The sequence below is a fragment of the Mastacembelus armatus genome, chromosome 8 (genome assembly GCF_900324485.2).
Source record: "Mastacembelus armatus chromosome 8, fMasArm1.2, whole genome shotgun sequence".
NCBI classification, from domain to species: Eukaryota; Metazoa; Chordata; class Actinopteri; order Synbranchiformes; family Mastacembelidae; genus Mastacembelus; species Mastacembelus armatus.
Window position 1 is genome coordinate 17,720,131 of NC_046640.1, and position 16,558 is coordinate 17,736,688.

The 16,558-nt window shown below is 40.5% G+C and overlaps 1 protein-coding gene across 4 annotated transcripts in view; it reads right to left on the reverse strand.

The window, feature by feature from the left end:
* Window positions 1-8,189: 8,189 nt before the first annotated feature.
* The window catches only part of LOC113141275 (voltage-dependent T-type calcium channel subunit alpha-1I-like), a 126,931-nt gene continuing 118,562 nt past the window's right edge, over window positions 8,190-16,558 (reverse strand). For 2 of the 4 annotated variants that reach the window (XM_026325592.1, XM_026325594.1), the window contains 4 exons: window positions 13,606-13,743; window positions 12,173-12,383; window positions 11,250-11,464; window positions 8,190-11,085 (listed from right to left, as the gene is read on the reverse strand). In XM_026325592.1, the coding sequence (XP_026181377.1) occupies window positions 10,354-11,085; window positions 11,250-11,464; window positions 12,173-12,383; window positions 13,606-13,743 (1,296 nt within the window). In that variant the 3' untranslated portion in view covers window positions 8,190-10,353. The remainder of the gene's footprint in view (window positions 11,086-11,249; window positions 11,465-12,172; window positions 12,384-13,605; window positions 13,744-16,558) is intronic. The other 2 variants (XM_026325593.1, XM_026325591.1) reach the window with 2 other exon arrangements.

Sequence of the window (16,558 nt, forward strand, 5' to 3'; positions counted from 1 at the left end):
ATCCCTATTTTCAATGTACACCAAAAGGGTCCATTTCAAATCTGCTTACCTCAAGATTGCATACCTTAACAATTCTACATTCCATGGAGCCATTACAGTGAAACAGCTGGAGTGAAATTGGTGTTGATTCATGTTTAATCCGGCTGTAACCAAAAAACCTCAGCTGGCTAAGAAGGCCATATTACAGTTTGTAAATAGTGCTAAACAGATTAGGTTTCAAGCTGGACCTACAGTACAGGGCACACCTCTCCCTCTATTATTATTATGTCAAAGAGCCTTGACTATATGATGAGATCATATAGTCCTGGACAGCCAGTCTGGGCTTGGAAATGGGGGGCACACTTCTAATTTATTCGTGTACTCTGCCACTATAAACTATAAAAATACTTGTTTTCAAGACATTTAAAACATCAAACAATCTAAGCAATGCTGTGATAATGTTGCTAGACAATGGGACTTGCTACTAACATGGCTTTGACTTGATACATGAACACATACACACCAAAATCTCTTGTCACTGCCAAAATAATCTCCTGAGCACATCTACTATACTCTATTTTTTTAGTTGGCTGCGTACCATATGTACAGCAAAGAAAACATCTGACACAAATCAGAGAGAACAACAAAATAGACCGTCCCAAAAAAGCAAACAGAGTCACACTACACATTTCCAGATCTGGTAAAACTAATAAACCAAGGGAATTAGCCCACGGTGTCACTTGACATCATGCAGCTAATAAAAAAACCAATCCTTTACAATGTGCTTTCCCTAAACAGGAGCAAATTGGACTTTATTTGTACTGAAATGAATTTAAGTAAAATAAGATTTTTTTAATGGCAGTAGAAAATTTGAGGCTAGCTTATTTATTTTTCATATTTCCTTTTTTAAGCCAAACCCATCAACATCAATTTTCAGCAATAAATAAACAATCTGAAAGAAGTAATTACTTGCAGTCAGTGTTTCTCTGATACATAATTTTGGTTTACTAAAGCACCACAGTCCTTAATTTACTTTGTCAATGTTTATTTTAAAATGCTCCTTGTTGTCACGCCCAACAATGAGAGCTTAATGGTCTTTGGTTTTCAGGACTGACATCAGATTCTGCAGAAATTGCTCCAAAAAAATGAAAGAAAAAAAAAAGCATTTGGTCAATAAAAAAATTACCTCAAGGTTGATTTAGTATTCATTAATACTCTTTGGCAGAACTGAACAGGTTGGATCTATAGGTTAATTATTGGAAATCAGCAAGAGAAATTCTGCATTAAGTTAGTTCCTTATTGACATATTTACATCTACACCCAAGAAACCAAATATACCCTCCTGTCCTTAGATGTCTGTGTCAGTCTGGAGTCCATTTGGTGATCCATGCAGGGCCAAGAACACAGATATGAGACTAAAGCATTATCTTTTTCTTTATTTTGTAGATATCACACTTTGCTTCTTCAGTTTCTCCTGTGTCACTAGAGCACTACCAATGTTTTTAACTAGTGTCCCTAATTAGTTGAACCGATACATTGTGCTACACAAAAAATACTTAAATGAACAATAAAGTCAACCTAACAATGAAACCTCAAGGGTTCATATTGAAATCTCCGCCATTGATCTTCCAGCTCTTTAGCAGTGATGTAAAAAAATGCGTCTCTTTGAAAGATCCCTGCATCAGCCCTTTTCTTTTCTCTCCCTCTGCTTATTAGTGTCTGGCCTCACCTTATCTCCCTTCCCTTCACAAGCATCAAAGCCACAGACATCAAAAGTGATACGCAGCCACTGATTGGAATGCACTTACCTCAATGTTCATGCTAAACAACATAACACTAGAACAAGGAGAAGGAGTTTGTCCATCATTTACAGTGAAAGTGAATAATATCCAGTATGAACAAACAAACAAGTGAAACCTGTTTCAGTGTTGATATGGACACCTGACTGGTTTTGACAGCATTAAAACATTGCAAACCGATACTTTAACTGAGTATTGGCCTCACTTTCTGGGCTCCCATGGAGATACACTATATATCCAAAAGCTAAATATGGGCAATTTTGTCATCTGCCAATGGAGTTTAAATAAAGCAATGTAGCATGTTCTGCTTTACCCTTTCTTGCCTTTTTCGGCACGTCACTCCTTTCTTCATTTTGTTTCAACCTCATTCATTGTCCCACCTGTTCTTTGCATTGTTTTGTCCACGTAGCTGTATCTCTGCCTCTGTGTCAGGTAGCTCTGTCTGTCAGTGATATTGTCACCGTTCATCGGTACAGACACAGGCACAGCAAGGACAAAAGACAACACTTGCTACAGAAGAAGCCCCGGTGGCTTCTTGATCCAGGTTCAAACAAAAGGATGCATCACTTGACAATCAGCAGGTTCTCAGAATTCCATTTGCAGCAAAGATGGCAGTCTCTTTCTTTCTTCCTCTGTCTTGTACACACACGTGCATGGACTCAGCGGGCTCTTAGGTAAATGGGGAAGACAGGCTCTCCAGTGGAGGAGAAATGCTTGCCCAGTGTGGGCCTACACGCTCAGCAGAGCACCTAATTGCAGTGATAAATATGAGATTGGAGACAAAGGCTCTAAGGAACTCTCCTCACATGAACCTGGGAAGGGAGGTGGCTGTTTAATGGGCTTAATGCAGAAACACAAACACAGTATACACACTCTTCATACAGAGGTGAGGGGATGTCCACAGGGGTGCTAACTTGCTAACTTGCCCATGGAGCATGCAAGCTAAAAAACAGAAAAACAAACTTAAAAAACATCATTAAAATAGAATATTACAGGATGTTGAAATGATAGCTTCACCTCATGGTCTGACATCTAAAATATTTATCTTTGCAGTTGGAAACCTTGCTTGGCATTGCCTCGAAACAGACTATCTTAAATTTCACTCTCAGTTTGCTCAGGTTGGAGAAGATTAAGAGTCAATATCACCATGTCCTATGTTGTAGACCGTTTCACATTGAATAAACTTACTTTAAAACTACCAATGTCACAACGACATAATTGAAGTAGTCAATTCAGGATGAACTTGTTCTCACTGTTCACACAAAGAGATTTGTGTAAATCTACCATGTCTAACCAGTTCAGAGACTGATGGAAAGGACAAGCAGCATTATAAGGACAACAGTAAGTTCATGATTTTGAATTTTAGTTTGAATAAATTTCAGATGCAAGACTTTTTTTAAAGATATATTCAGGAAAAATTAAAGTCTTTGAAATTTATATGTGCCTTCAAATTTCACCCTTCACTCCAACCTTGGGCCACACATAATAGGAATGTTAGTGCAGCTGATATTCTGCCTCTTATTCTCACTTATACTGTCCTTATAGCACAGCATGCATGAGTCTGCAGCCAAAAGCTCTTAACACCAAGACTTGGCTCTGAGAAACTGAGTTTTTAAAGCTGCAACCAGCATCAAACACTTTACCATTAAATCCACTCAGCACTTCTGAAATGTTTCAAATATCTTAACTCAGTTGCTTCTTTTTAGCCAATCAGAGAGTGAGTAAATGCATGTTGACTGAAACATCTTCAATAAAAATGCTCTTCAGTTTTACATACACACAACACAGCACAATATGCTGGGGTAAGCAGAAAGTCAAAGCCAAAACCAAGGCCTGTTTGTGCACTGCCTGACTGTAATTGCTTTGAAGTGCAAGGAAATTTTTTTTACAAGGTTACCATAATTAAAAGTCCAACTAAATAACAAATAAAGAAATTGCATGAATAAAAAAACACTGCCTTTGTAGCTCTCGATATTCCCTGTTTTCGAGGACAACAAATAAACATTGTTTTGTACATCTAATTTTGCAGCACAGCAAACTTTATTACAAATTCAGCAAAACTGTATCCTGTGACTGTATGTAACTGCTCTTTAAAAGGCCTGATTTATTTGTTTGCTTCTAATACTGAGTTTTTTCACTGCAAAGGACAGTGAAGACAAAGTGAATAAACCAAGACAAAGGTTTTGGACCACACAACATCACAAATGAGCTGAAAGTTGGTATTTAGTTTAAATAATAATTCTCTGTTTGTTCTGATCCCTTTCACATTGTTTCCATGTTGTCATTCATCCACTGCTATTAAAATAGTGATTCCAGATCCTTTAACCTTTTTTTATTTTTTTCCTTTTTCCTTGTTCAGCAGTTGAAATAGAGGTCAGGCACATTATTTTATCCTCCTTAATGCTCTTATTTATTCACACTATTCAGCAGTAAATGTAATAAGAAAATTCTTAAACCGTGTGAGGTTTTTCAACCTTCAAATTTGTTTTCATCTTAACAAGAAATGCAGTTTTAAACACAAACAAGGCAAAAGATGTGACAGCTTGAACTGGGTTTTCAAATCTGTTGAGAAAACACAGCCCAGCATATGACTGAGCTGCTGCAGTGCACTTCGAATAAATCTTTCAAAGCATAAACCAGTTGCTTGACATTCTTACTGTATTATTCTTCACTATTATCTTACAAAACAGCAGGCCAGGTTTTGAGAAAACCAGTCAATCATCCATCATGATGAAAGCGCAGCAAGGCTGAAACTAGCAATGTCAGCACTGCTCCCAATCTCATGGTTTCAGCTGTCACAGCTTCTCTTTCTCTGCTAATGGCTTTACTTTGCAGAGGTAAAGTGGAAGGAACATTGGGGGGAGCGAGAGAGAGCGAGAGAGAGAGAGACGTGGGGAAAACAGTTTGTGAGGGGATAAGCTTCAGCCATTAGCTGTGATGCTCAGGCAAACCCAATTTGCTGCAGCTTCACAACAAGACAGGAGACTCTCAAACACTTGGAAACAGTTTAGATTTCAAAGTTGAAATAGGGCCTGGAGATTGACAGCCTTTTCCCCTGGTCTTACTGCATACAGTCAGCTCATTTCTGTGCCACCTCATTCATCCTTTTGTTGTGCCACCTTCATAACCTGCCTTTATCTGGCTCTCTCCCTGGAGCCTGTGATACAATCGATGTGCCTGGACAACTCCCTGGACAGTTAACCTTGATAGCTGACAGGAACTGGTTTCCATACACACCTTTGATCTATGGTGTGTGTCGGGAAAGACCAAGGTGTGAGTAAAGGTTTTGCACACTGATGTAATTAAAGAGAGAGACAGTAAGAGACCTTCATTCCTACGACACTAATCCCCAAAAACCTGCATTTAAAAATAAAACACAACTCATGCATCTTCATTTTCCAAATAAATTAAGTGAAACAAAATCTGTAACAGAGCAACATATCTTTGAGAGAATTTCCTATAATGCTTACTGACCATTCAGTCGGTTTTCTCTGAGTGGATTGTATCCAAATGATCTTGATGTCACTGTTTCAGGGTCCAAGTTAAAGCAGCACTAACACGTCACACACTGCTGGATCAGGTGACAGAGTCTTAAAAACAGGTGACAGTCTCCTAATTTACTCATTGTCTGAGAAAAAGCTTCACACTTCCCTTTGGAAAAAGCAAAAAATATTTTTTAAAAAACCACATCAGTTTGAAAACACATTGGAACAAGGTTGAAGTTTCCCTGTCATGATGCTGTTTATCAGACCTATATTTGACAAAACATTGAGGTACAGATTACTTAAAGAATCATTTTTATTCATTTCATTTTCAATCATTTTCCAACTACCTTTAATTCTTCTAGAAACTTAGCAGTGATGTTACCTTCTGAAACAAAGCCTGTCTTAACCCACTCAAAGTACATTTATTTACACGTCTCCAAAGAAAACTAAAAAGCCTTGACTGGTCAGTGGAGCATTTGCTTGTTGGAGCAATTCACAAGTATAAAAACATAAGCAAGAATTAGCAGCCTGAGCTCTCTCCCTACAGCTGTAAAACTACAACCTGCACTGCACAGAAGCATTATCAAGGTTAGAGTGAAGCAGGTAAGGTGAAAAAACTTTCTCGCACCCAGGGGACTTCAATGTCTCAGGGCACTTTGTGTGATCCCATGAAAGGTAATCAATAGAGAGAGGGTTAGCTTATTGGATACTGACAGTTGGAGTTTAGGTTGCAAGGGTGCACATATTCTCTTCAGCTGATGAAAGGCAAATTGGAGTTAATGCCCCAAAATCTCAGATGACAACACACTTCTTTTATAGACCTTGCAGAGAAATAATGCAATAGCACATCCATTCAAGCAAACTTGTTTGCACTCGCATCAATGCACACACATGCACGCTCCCCACACACACCTTCAGCCTCCTGTGGTGACATTTGAAGGACAGGGGCCTGCAGGGAAAGCTGGTTTTGAGAGGTTAGATGAGGTGGAGGGCTGGATGGTTGGGGGTGTGAGGTAAACAACACCTCAGAGTTCAGCGTGCATGTCTAATGTGCTCTCTCGCACTGGCAGCTCTGCTGAGCAAGGCTGCCTGTTGACAAGCTGTCTGGAGAAGTCTCCTGCTCCTGCAGGATCTCACTACCTCAGTCTTTTAGCCTTAGTCTGTCCCGCTGTCCACATCAGCTCTGTACACTATCTACTTTCTGTCCCTGTCCTAAATCTGGTTTTCAGCTCAACCTTCTTTTTCCCAGCTATCACATCAGGTGGTTATTTATTTAGATGGAAATGACATGTATAAAGACAAAGAATAAACAGCAGCTTTTACTTACCCAAAAAATTATATTTTATAATTTTACTCATGAGAAGGATTGGACTTTTTAGTGGTTTCATAGCAGCAGTAAAAAAAAAAATTGGGCATTGCCTTTAACTTTGTACAGTTTTATGAAATGCATACTAATGATATAATCCTGGTCACTGATAGCAAGGCAGACATGCAGATCAAAATACAAAGATATGTACAAATGTGAAATGTACACTTGTAAGGTGTGTTTAGACTGAACACAAAGCAGATTTAAGAGGCAGTGTGATTGCATACAAATTCAGTGTAGAGGTGGACACAAGTTTGCTGAAGACAGCGTGAACAGAAGCAAAAACACATCTGCCACAAGCTAAAAATGGGGGAAAAAAATGTGCTTATCCTGAGCTACTGGACCCCACTTCATAAACATACAGAGATGACGAGAACAAGTGTGGAGGCAAATGACAGAAAGTTTTGAAAGCAGTCTGAGTCAGAACTGTAGCAAACACTGTAGAAAGGCACAATCTGCTCATATAGTTGGTGCATTTTTAGTTAGTTACAGCCAACATCTGCTGAATTAACTGTGTGTATCGTATGAACTGTAACATTTTACAATAAGAGTACAACTCGTATACTTATGTAATGCTTAAGTAAAACATCACCAATTAAGGAATGTTAATTCATATATTTGCTAATATGCCTCAAAATTACCTGTGTTTCATACAAAGGCTCATTTCAGATGTATGCATTTTATCAACCTCTCTACAAGCACAGCAGAACCACATTTACATAAATGTGAATTAAAATTTCTTAGTTGATGATCTTAGTATGAGCTTAGTATGAACTGATAACAGTTGGTGATATGACATAATTTAATAACAGGGATTCATGATTCATTCTGCATTAATTCATGCATTAAATCATCATGACTCATGCACTACTTACACATTACTTAAGTATATGAGGTGTAGCCATATCAAATGTTTGAAGAATACTATATAAACATATGCTAAAACACTCCAGCAGTCAAATTTGTGCTAATAAAGTAAGGGAAACTTTGCTTTGTATTCAGTCTGACCACACCTTTACAGTTATCTCTTAAAATTCTGCTAGTGGTTTTTACTCCCCAACCTGAGTTTATTAACCTCATTTGTTCATGTTGTCCAATTGCAGCCCATCTCTCTACTGATTGGTCTCTGAGAGGGCAGAGGTGCTATCTGATTGGTTGTTAGTTCAGACAAGTTGAAACAGATAGTAATGAATACTTTTGTATTCTGAGGAGATAAAAATCACCATGACATCATTTACTCAGGGCATACACATAGAACATTTATTGCTGTGTAGTCAGGCTTCAATCGTTGATGCCATTTGCACTGACACAAGGATGTCTCAAAGACAGGAGGATGATTCTTTGAAGCTAAAACAGCCCTTGGTTGCTTCATGTTTTCCTTCTTCAACCTTTACTCTCAGGTATCCTCACTAATGAACAGGACACTTCAGGAAAAAATAATCACTTCACCTGAAGTCAAACACACATATGCACGCACATGCTCGTGCAAACTCACATACATGTGCACACACACGCAAATGCACACACACACACACACACACACACACACACACCCACCCACCCACACACACACACATACCTGTCTTTAGCCTATTTAAAACTTAACACATTGTGATAAGTCATAGTCATCAAAGTGGTCTTGCATGATAAAAAAGAACAAACCCTCAGACGGTTTTACATCATCTCATTCTTTGTGAGAAATTAAAAAAGTAAGCTAATGACCAAAACACTATGGATACAACAGTCTAACTCTAGAAATCAGGCATAAAGACAAACATCTCCTTTTTGGACAGAGTCATTAGTCAAATGGCAGAAGCCAAAATAAGCTTGCATTAAAAGATGCAAAGTTTTGTTCGCTGTTACAGTGTCTGCTTTTGTTATCAAACTATGGTATGTGAAGGGGTTGCTACAACATAGTGAAGGGATGGGGAAGAGAAGATGAGTGCATCAGGATGTGATTTCAAGAATAGGCATTCTGTATTGCAATCCGAGAACCATGCTTAGGAACACTAATGTGTCCATGATCGATATGTTGTGGTGAAATTCTCAAATTAAAGCTTTCATTGAGATGGTTTACACTATTCATGGTTTTTAGCACAGGAGGCTAAAAAGCAAACAAAGTTCCCTGTGTGCAACCAGGAATGTGTGTGAGCTGGAGCCATCCTCGTGCTGAGGGAATATGGCTGTTCCCATCTCTGGTTGTCCTCTGGGACTCCAACATCTGAAAAAATTCCACGAGGAACCAGTGCTCCCAAGGAGAAATGTGCTGGAGGGAAATTTTTTGCTTCGCTGTTTTATACACTGTCCACATCTTAAAAATGTTATAAAACTGGAAGCCACTGGCAGACAAAAAGTCCTGGACAACAAGTGACCGTACAGGTTAAATTAAACAGGGACAAAGTAACGGTAACACCTGAACATGCCTAATCTGTTTTCTACAAAAATAGTGAAATAGAAATCACATGGTTATCACCCAACATTGACATCTCGATACACTTTTGTATATAGATAAAAATCTTGGTTAAATGCAATTCCATCATGCAGTCAAGGTCCCTTACAACTCTTGTAGTTTTGTTCATTCATCTTAAATCCTTAAGCTTGGCGAGAGGAAGTGGCGTGTGAGGTCTCACTTTATTAAGTAGCTGTGAACCATTTTTTGTGCACACAAGAGAGCGAGCCACACATATTTTTTCTGATGGGGTCTGTAAAGCTTCTTCAAACTTTATTCTAATTTCTTCATGTTGGAGTGAGTGATTGATGCTGGAGATAAAAAATAAATCAATTTCACAAATCTCTCCATGCATGGTTATACCTCTGCAATCTATTTCATTTTCCACTGCCACTCAAGACCAAGTTGACAGGCAAAAAGTTTTGATCAGCCTATACCTATGTCTTATTGGTGAAGCAATGAGAATGATTTACTCTGCCTTGGATACCTGAGGCAGTGCTTTCTCACACAAGCATGAGCACACACACTTGAACTCTCCTCCACCTTGAATTTTATTCTGATCTCAGCAGAAGGTCTTGTGCCAGAGTGAGTAGGACCTGTTGTTTCCGTCTGCCAGAACAGATGGACATTAGATCCGCTTTCTGCTCTCCCAGCCAAACAAATGACCTGCCTTCTCCTTTCCCAGCCTTCCTTCCGCCTTGATGTATTCCGCCATCTCAGAGCCTCCGCCCACTTACTTTCTGCACTGCCTCAGACATAAACAAATCCAAACTGTCTCTGTTGGCACGAATAGCTATTTCAGTTTGGGTACTTCTATTTTTGCATTTTAAACATCAGCGAACCCGAGCTGACACAGAGAAAAAGAAACTACAGTAGAGCAACACGACGCCTTCTTTTTGTCTTTAAGTTGAAGCTCTTTTGCATCTGCTCCTGCTGACTTCCTGATATCAACGGGCCTTCTACTTTTCCAGTGTGACCAGAATCTCCTCTAGGTGTGCAAGGACCTATCCTCAGCTCCTGGGCCACAACTCTGCAGGGCACTTCCTCACCAGCAGGCCATAACCAAGACCACTCCTGAAGGTAGCACAAAAAAGGATATGGACTTGTCACGTATGTGTAGAAAGGGGCTGAAGGGGAAAGATGAGGGTTTGTTTTGGGAATACAAGACATGTCATCAAACCTCTCTCTCACTGATGGGAGCAGAGAGAATGAGAGGGACAGCAATGGGCTTAGATCCAAGGAATGGAGAGACAAAGGAAGAATAGACAGCAGATTTCATCTGTTTTTCCGACAAGGCCCTACTGTTGTTTGGCTTGAGCTCTTCCCTTTGAATCCTTGTTCTCCCTCTTCTATTTCCCCTCTTCCTTCTCCTCTTCTTGTATCAAGTAATACCCCTGTCCAGGGGTTGGCCAAGAACCCTTGGGGATCCATAAGCTCCAGGCCCAGAATCTCCCTGCGGCCCTCCCTGCCCCGGGATGACAGCAGCATCCCCCCTTGGTCCAGACTCCCTGTGCTGTTGCACTTCTTCACTGTTCCTCCCAGATACACTAGGGAGCTGGGCGTCAGCAGTGATGTCAGCGACAAGCTGCTCAGTGTCTCTGACAAGTGTTCACTGTTGCCTGCTTGGCTAGAACCACAACCACCAATAGATGATCCAATGCCTATACCCAGGTCCTCATCTGAAGGATCAATCGAGTCGTCACGGGTGTAGCCCGGGCTGGTGCTGCCTCGTCCGCTGCTCTGGCTCCTCTGGTGGCCTCTGGTGGCCTGGAGGGTTAGACCTGATGAGAAACTTGGCCGTGGTCTCAGGGACTGGACTGGCGAGGAAAGAGTAGTGCTGTCTTCAGGTAGTGGGAGTGGGCACACAAGTGGTAAAGGAGCTGTCGGCAATGGCATCTCCAAGTTCTGTGGGGGAGAGATGCTGAAGCTTAGTCCTTCTTCCAGGGTGGTTTGGAGGCTGCCTTCAGAGCTGCCTGTAGCAAGGGACGAGTCACTGTGGGATGGATACTGAAGAGACCAGGGAGAAATAGGAGTGGAGACAGAAACTCTAAAAACCAACACTTTTAGTTGCATAAGCAAACTAAATAAAACACACAGAGATCTATTTGTTGTGCCCTGTTTTCTAATTTAGCCTATTTCAATGCAATTGCCCTTCTTCTAACCTCCCGTACCTGTGTAAAAAGCATCTTTCTATGAGCTCCTGCGGAGCGGAGGGAAGCCCAGGAAGATGGGGAGGTCAGCCGGAGGCTCCTTGTCAACCTTAGGCTCCTACTGCGTGGAGGTGCTGGAATGGTTCTTCCTGCAGGGTGGAAGAGAGGAGAAATGCCACTGGGACCTCCTTCTTCTTCTTTGTTCCTTTCTTTGTTGCTGCTGCTGGACACACCACCTTTAGAAAAAAAACATTCTTTACAGTTGTCTCCTCGTCCTTTCTTGAGAGAGATATTTGTCAGCTAAATATATCTATATTCAGCTATAATGGTGGAGTATATCTGTACATAGTAAACATCTCACTTCACTTTATAGATTATCTTAAATGCTTCCTACAAGTCGTGTTGTTGTGGGACAGTGGGAAGAAACTGCTTCATTTAAGCTGACAGATTTTAGATAAACTGAATGTTCCTGTTGTGTAGTAAGGGACTGGTGTATGCTTTATGATGCCATTTGATGTCAAAATGGAGACCAACTGCAAATCTACACAACTGTCATACAAATCAGTTTTGACAGTTTATGGCAGTGGTTCAAGTTCCCACTGTAGTCTGTCTTCTCTGTCATCACTGTTTAGAGGCAGAATGTTGGGACCCAGACATTCAAATAAATTGTGGTCTGTTCTTTATAAGATGTTGCTCTGGTTTAATAAAATCTTAAAAAAAAAAAGTCCATTTAATATTTATGTTCTGCTCTTAATTTACCCACTACTTGAATTGGCAAGTGAAGTGACAAGCAAATGACAGTAAGGAATGAAATTACAATTTACCTCATATGTTTGGGCAAATACCAGTTTAAATTCACATTATTATGAGCATCATTTATGCATTCCTTTGAACAAGAACAAACCTGATAATGCATTGAATTGAACTTATCTGCCTTTACTTACCAGGGCTGCAGTGAGGTGAGCACATATGTGGCTGGTGTGTTTGCATCTCAATCTCCTGTAGTGTGGGCTCCAACTCAGCATTAGTGCAGAGGGCCCTGCAGTGCTGACGAAACCCTTGCACCTGGCTCTGCACCAGAGTCTGAGGCTGGTTGCTTCGAATTCCTCCACCTCCGGCCTCCTCAGAGCTGCGAGAGTCGCTGCTACCCCTTCCCTGAAAGAGAAGGCATGATGTGATATTGAAGAGAAACTTTTTCTGACAAATATCCAAGGTAGATTAATCAAGTCGGTATGAGGAGGTTTCTCAAATTTTAAAACAAGCTACATTAGACATGTAAGATGAGGATAAATATATATTGAAACCAGAGAGACATGTTATTTGCTAAAATTACTAACTGTACTGTATCAGGCCTTGTCTGATAGATAATGAGAAGAGAAAAAACAGATTCTCAGTCCTCCTGCAGATAACAAACATGTCCTCTTACACACAACACCGCTTGGGCTTTCCAGAACTGATCATGAATTGAAAGATGTTGTTATTGTCATGTTAATATTATACACTGATACAACAAAAGTTTGATTATAAATTTGTGTGTGATGTCTGCAACAGCTGAAAGCAGGTGGCAGATGAGGGCAGGATTTCAGCTTTGTAAGCTCTTACCTTGTACATTATAATTACTATCATGCAGGGACTGCAGAACCAGTGTGTGATTGTGTGTATGTGTGTGTATTTGTGGGAGTTTGGATATGCTTTTGTGCATTGTACCTCTGAGCCATTTGGTCCTAGCTCCTGAACAAGCCCCTTTCAAACAACCAGTCTCCCAAATCCTCAAACAGCCTTGGCACACATGCTTAATGCCACCCTCACCCCCCTCAATCATACACACACATATAAACATATTCTTAAAAATATATATATATAAAAACAATCACTTTTTGACAAATAAAATCTCTAACTTTAGATCATTTCTCACTTTCTGTCTTTGTCTCTGTCCCTTTCTTTTTGCCATCCTCTAATGAGCAGTGGTTCACCACCATGGTTGTTAACTACTGCAGGCTTATCTGTCTATCCAGAACCAAGGAGCATTACCCCATTATAGAGGAGGACATCTAGAAAGGGTGATTGTCAAGGGATGGCGATAGAGGGGCTAGAGGGATGTGCAGAGTAGGTAAGCAATTACCAGTGGGGCAACAGTGAGAAAGGAGAAGCATGAAAGATAAAGTCAAAAGGGGAGAGTGGGTGCAAGAGAGGGAAACATGAGAGCCACCCAGGATAGCAACTAAGCAGATACTGGTGGGAAAATGTATTCATGAGAAGATCTATGTTGGATAGAAACCATGGACACTTCAAAGGAAAGATAGTTTAGTGTCCTTGTCTTTCTGGTCATACAGAAAATGAGTCCTCTTAAGCATTTTCTCACTCTGCTCATACCTACCTTTCTCTCTTGTGCCAGCAGCTGGTAGCCTGTATGTTCGTCCAGACTGAGGTCATCTGGCAGGGCAGGGGATGAGGACTTGTCTGACAGTTGCTCTGACTTCAGCGATGCCTGCTCAATCTCTGCCATCCTGATCTGCTGCAAGGAAGGTCCTTTAATTATTCATGTCTTAAAATGGCAGGAACAGCAACAACAACAGTTTCAAACATGCTGGAATGAAGCTGAATCAATAGAGTATGGTCTCATTATTGCTCAAATTAATTCGTGATTTATTCTAGTGTTCATGACTGCCATGAGTTCACTGGCTCATATATTGGGTGACATAGATATACATATAAAATATTAGTCTGCTTTGAGGATGTCTCTCATGATTTATTTGCTGCTACAGTATTTCTTGTAGGCCATCATGAGCTACACAGATAAAATAAGTAAAACCTCCACCAAGCTTCGATATGCTTCACCAGGTGCTGACAATTCAAAGTGGCCATAATGCCGTGGCACCTGTCTGTAAAGAGAGCAGGGTGAGAGATTTCAAGAAGTAATAACATTGCTTTGCCATCACCAACTGAACAAACGTTCAACAGCACCACAAAATGTGTGAAGAGAAATGCTGAATGAAAAAAGAAGATATCCAAACCAGGGTCTATACAGTAGGTGCATGTGTAAATGTTTTTGCTATACCTGCAGTATCTGTATAGCAACCAGCTCAACCTTCTCTTTGACACTTTCTTACCTCTCCACAATTTCAAGGTGTACTGCAAACAATGAGATGGAGTGGAATTTCAGTACCAGTAGTGCTTCTTTAAAAAGACAGAGCAATAAATAGCCTAGCCAGCAAGGAGAATTAAAAAGAGTACCTAAGTGAAATTCAATGGTTTGAGACTTGGTAGCAATATATTAACATGTGCCCATAGGTGAACAAAACAATGAGGTTCACAGAGAAACTTCATGGCTGATATGCAGCAGTAAATTACCATGGCCCAAGCCCCCAAGGAGAGAGAGCGAGTCAGGGAGAGAGTCAGGATGAGGCAAGTTAAAGAAGCAAGGCAGAAGCACCTCAGTGCAACTCTTTAATTTAAAGATACACTTTCATGTTGCTCAGTTTACGGCTTATCTCTATACTGGCCCTTGCTAAAGCTGCTATGTGACGGCACCTTATCTGCTGACTTGCTCTGTCTCAGAGGTGGGCTGGAAATGTCCCAAAAAGCTGCATTCAAGTCATTGGTTGGTAGATTAATCAGCACGTAATGGAAACTACAACCTTTCTCTTCCTTGGTTGTCCATCCAGGGACAATGAAAAAGGCACAAAGTTGCTTCAAGGTAACTGTAGAGATATTGAAAACTTTACTAACCGGATTGGAGAATTAAGACTAACCAAATCAAAGTGTCCACTGCATCCTAAGAGCAGTGAGGGAGGGCATTGTTTTATTTAGTGCCTCTGGGATGCAATGAGGGGAGAAGATTGCGTGACTCAGCAAGAAAAGCATGACTAATATATTGCATGACTCAGGCTAGCCAGGATATAGTAAGCATATGCAGTTTAATTAATGCTAAAAATACACTCAGGTGGCAGTTTATTAGGTATGACTAGCTAAAACTAATGCAATCTAATACCATACCAATCCAATAAATCCTCTCTGTTTTAGAGAGGTATTACGTCACGTCTATGGTCATTTTGGAGGATGTCAAACTATAATGTCTTATACAGAGAAGTGTTCGTGTTATTTAGATTACTCTCTTTGATATAAATGGGGTGGGTGGATTGACCCATAGTGGGTCACTCAGCACCACAAAGATTTGTTTTAGCTTGTTGTGCCTAATACTCCCAAATGAGTGTAGGAAAACAAAAGCATTCTGATGATAATCCACACTGAAACAGACACACCTCCCACTCTTCCTTTTATCAGACTTACTTTGGAAACCAGGGTCAGCAATGTCAAAATCCTACACATAGGTAGTTGAACTGGTTTGGTAAGTATTCTAATGTTGGTGTGATCAAAGCAATAGCTTTTGTTTGCCTATCAAATGTGTGAATACAATTCACAGCATCCAGACAACTCAGCATCTTATTTCTCTTCTCTAACCTCTAGGAACAATGTATTTGTGGAAACATACGCATTACGATGAGTCAGTTCACACCATGCAGAACCTTCATGACATACTCTTTGGCAAACAGTCTTTAATCACAGGACATGCTGATCACTGCTGAGCTGAGCCTCCTACTGACAGTGACCTGACAAAATGTGCTTTTTGGCTTAAATTTAGGTGAGCCGTGTTTATTACTGCTGGGGAGATAATACTGTGTTACACTTGGTAGATCTTTGCTGTGGTTAACCCTTTCCCTGTCAGGTAGTTTGCAGTAATATGCACAGATCCTGATGCAGCCTTTCAGGATCGCACCATTTCAAAAAGCATACCAGTGGAAATGATTATGCAAGCAACTGAATGAACTATAGTCAGTTCCAACTACATCCTAAATCCTATTAGGTATTTAATTGAGGAATGTTTCCTCTGTCTCACACACACATACACAGGTGCTTTTCTGTCCCTTAAACACAATAACATTGTACATAATTCAACAAAAGACTCCTTTGTCTGACAATTGCACACACACACACACACACACACACACACACACACACACACACTCAAACAAACTCACACATAACGAGCAAGCTTGGTGGTTAAAGAACATGCGAAACTGAGGGAAAGCTGTACTGGATCAGATATAGTAAATCAGAGGTAGAGTGAGACAGAGCCGGCAGTAGCAGTGGGCCAGAAAGAAAGAGGAACCATGTAAAAGAGGTAGGGAAGATTGATTGTTTGACAGCATTTGCAGACAAGCAGAAACCAAGACTGACAGGTAAGGAGGTGTAGAGCCCAGTTATTGCTTCTTCTGAGCTGACCCACTGCACTTTGTCATTGTGATCGACAACACTGACACTGCGTTTCA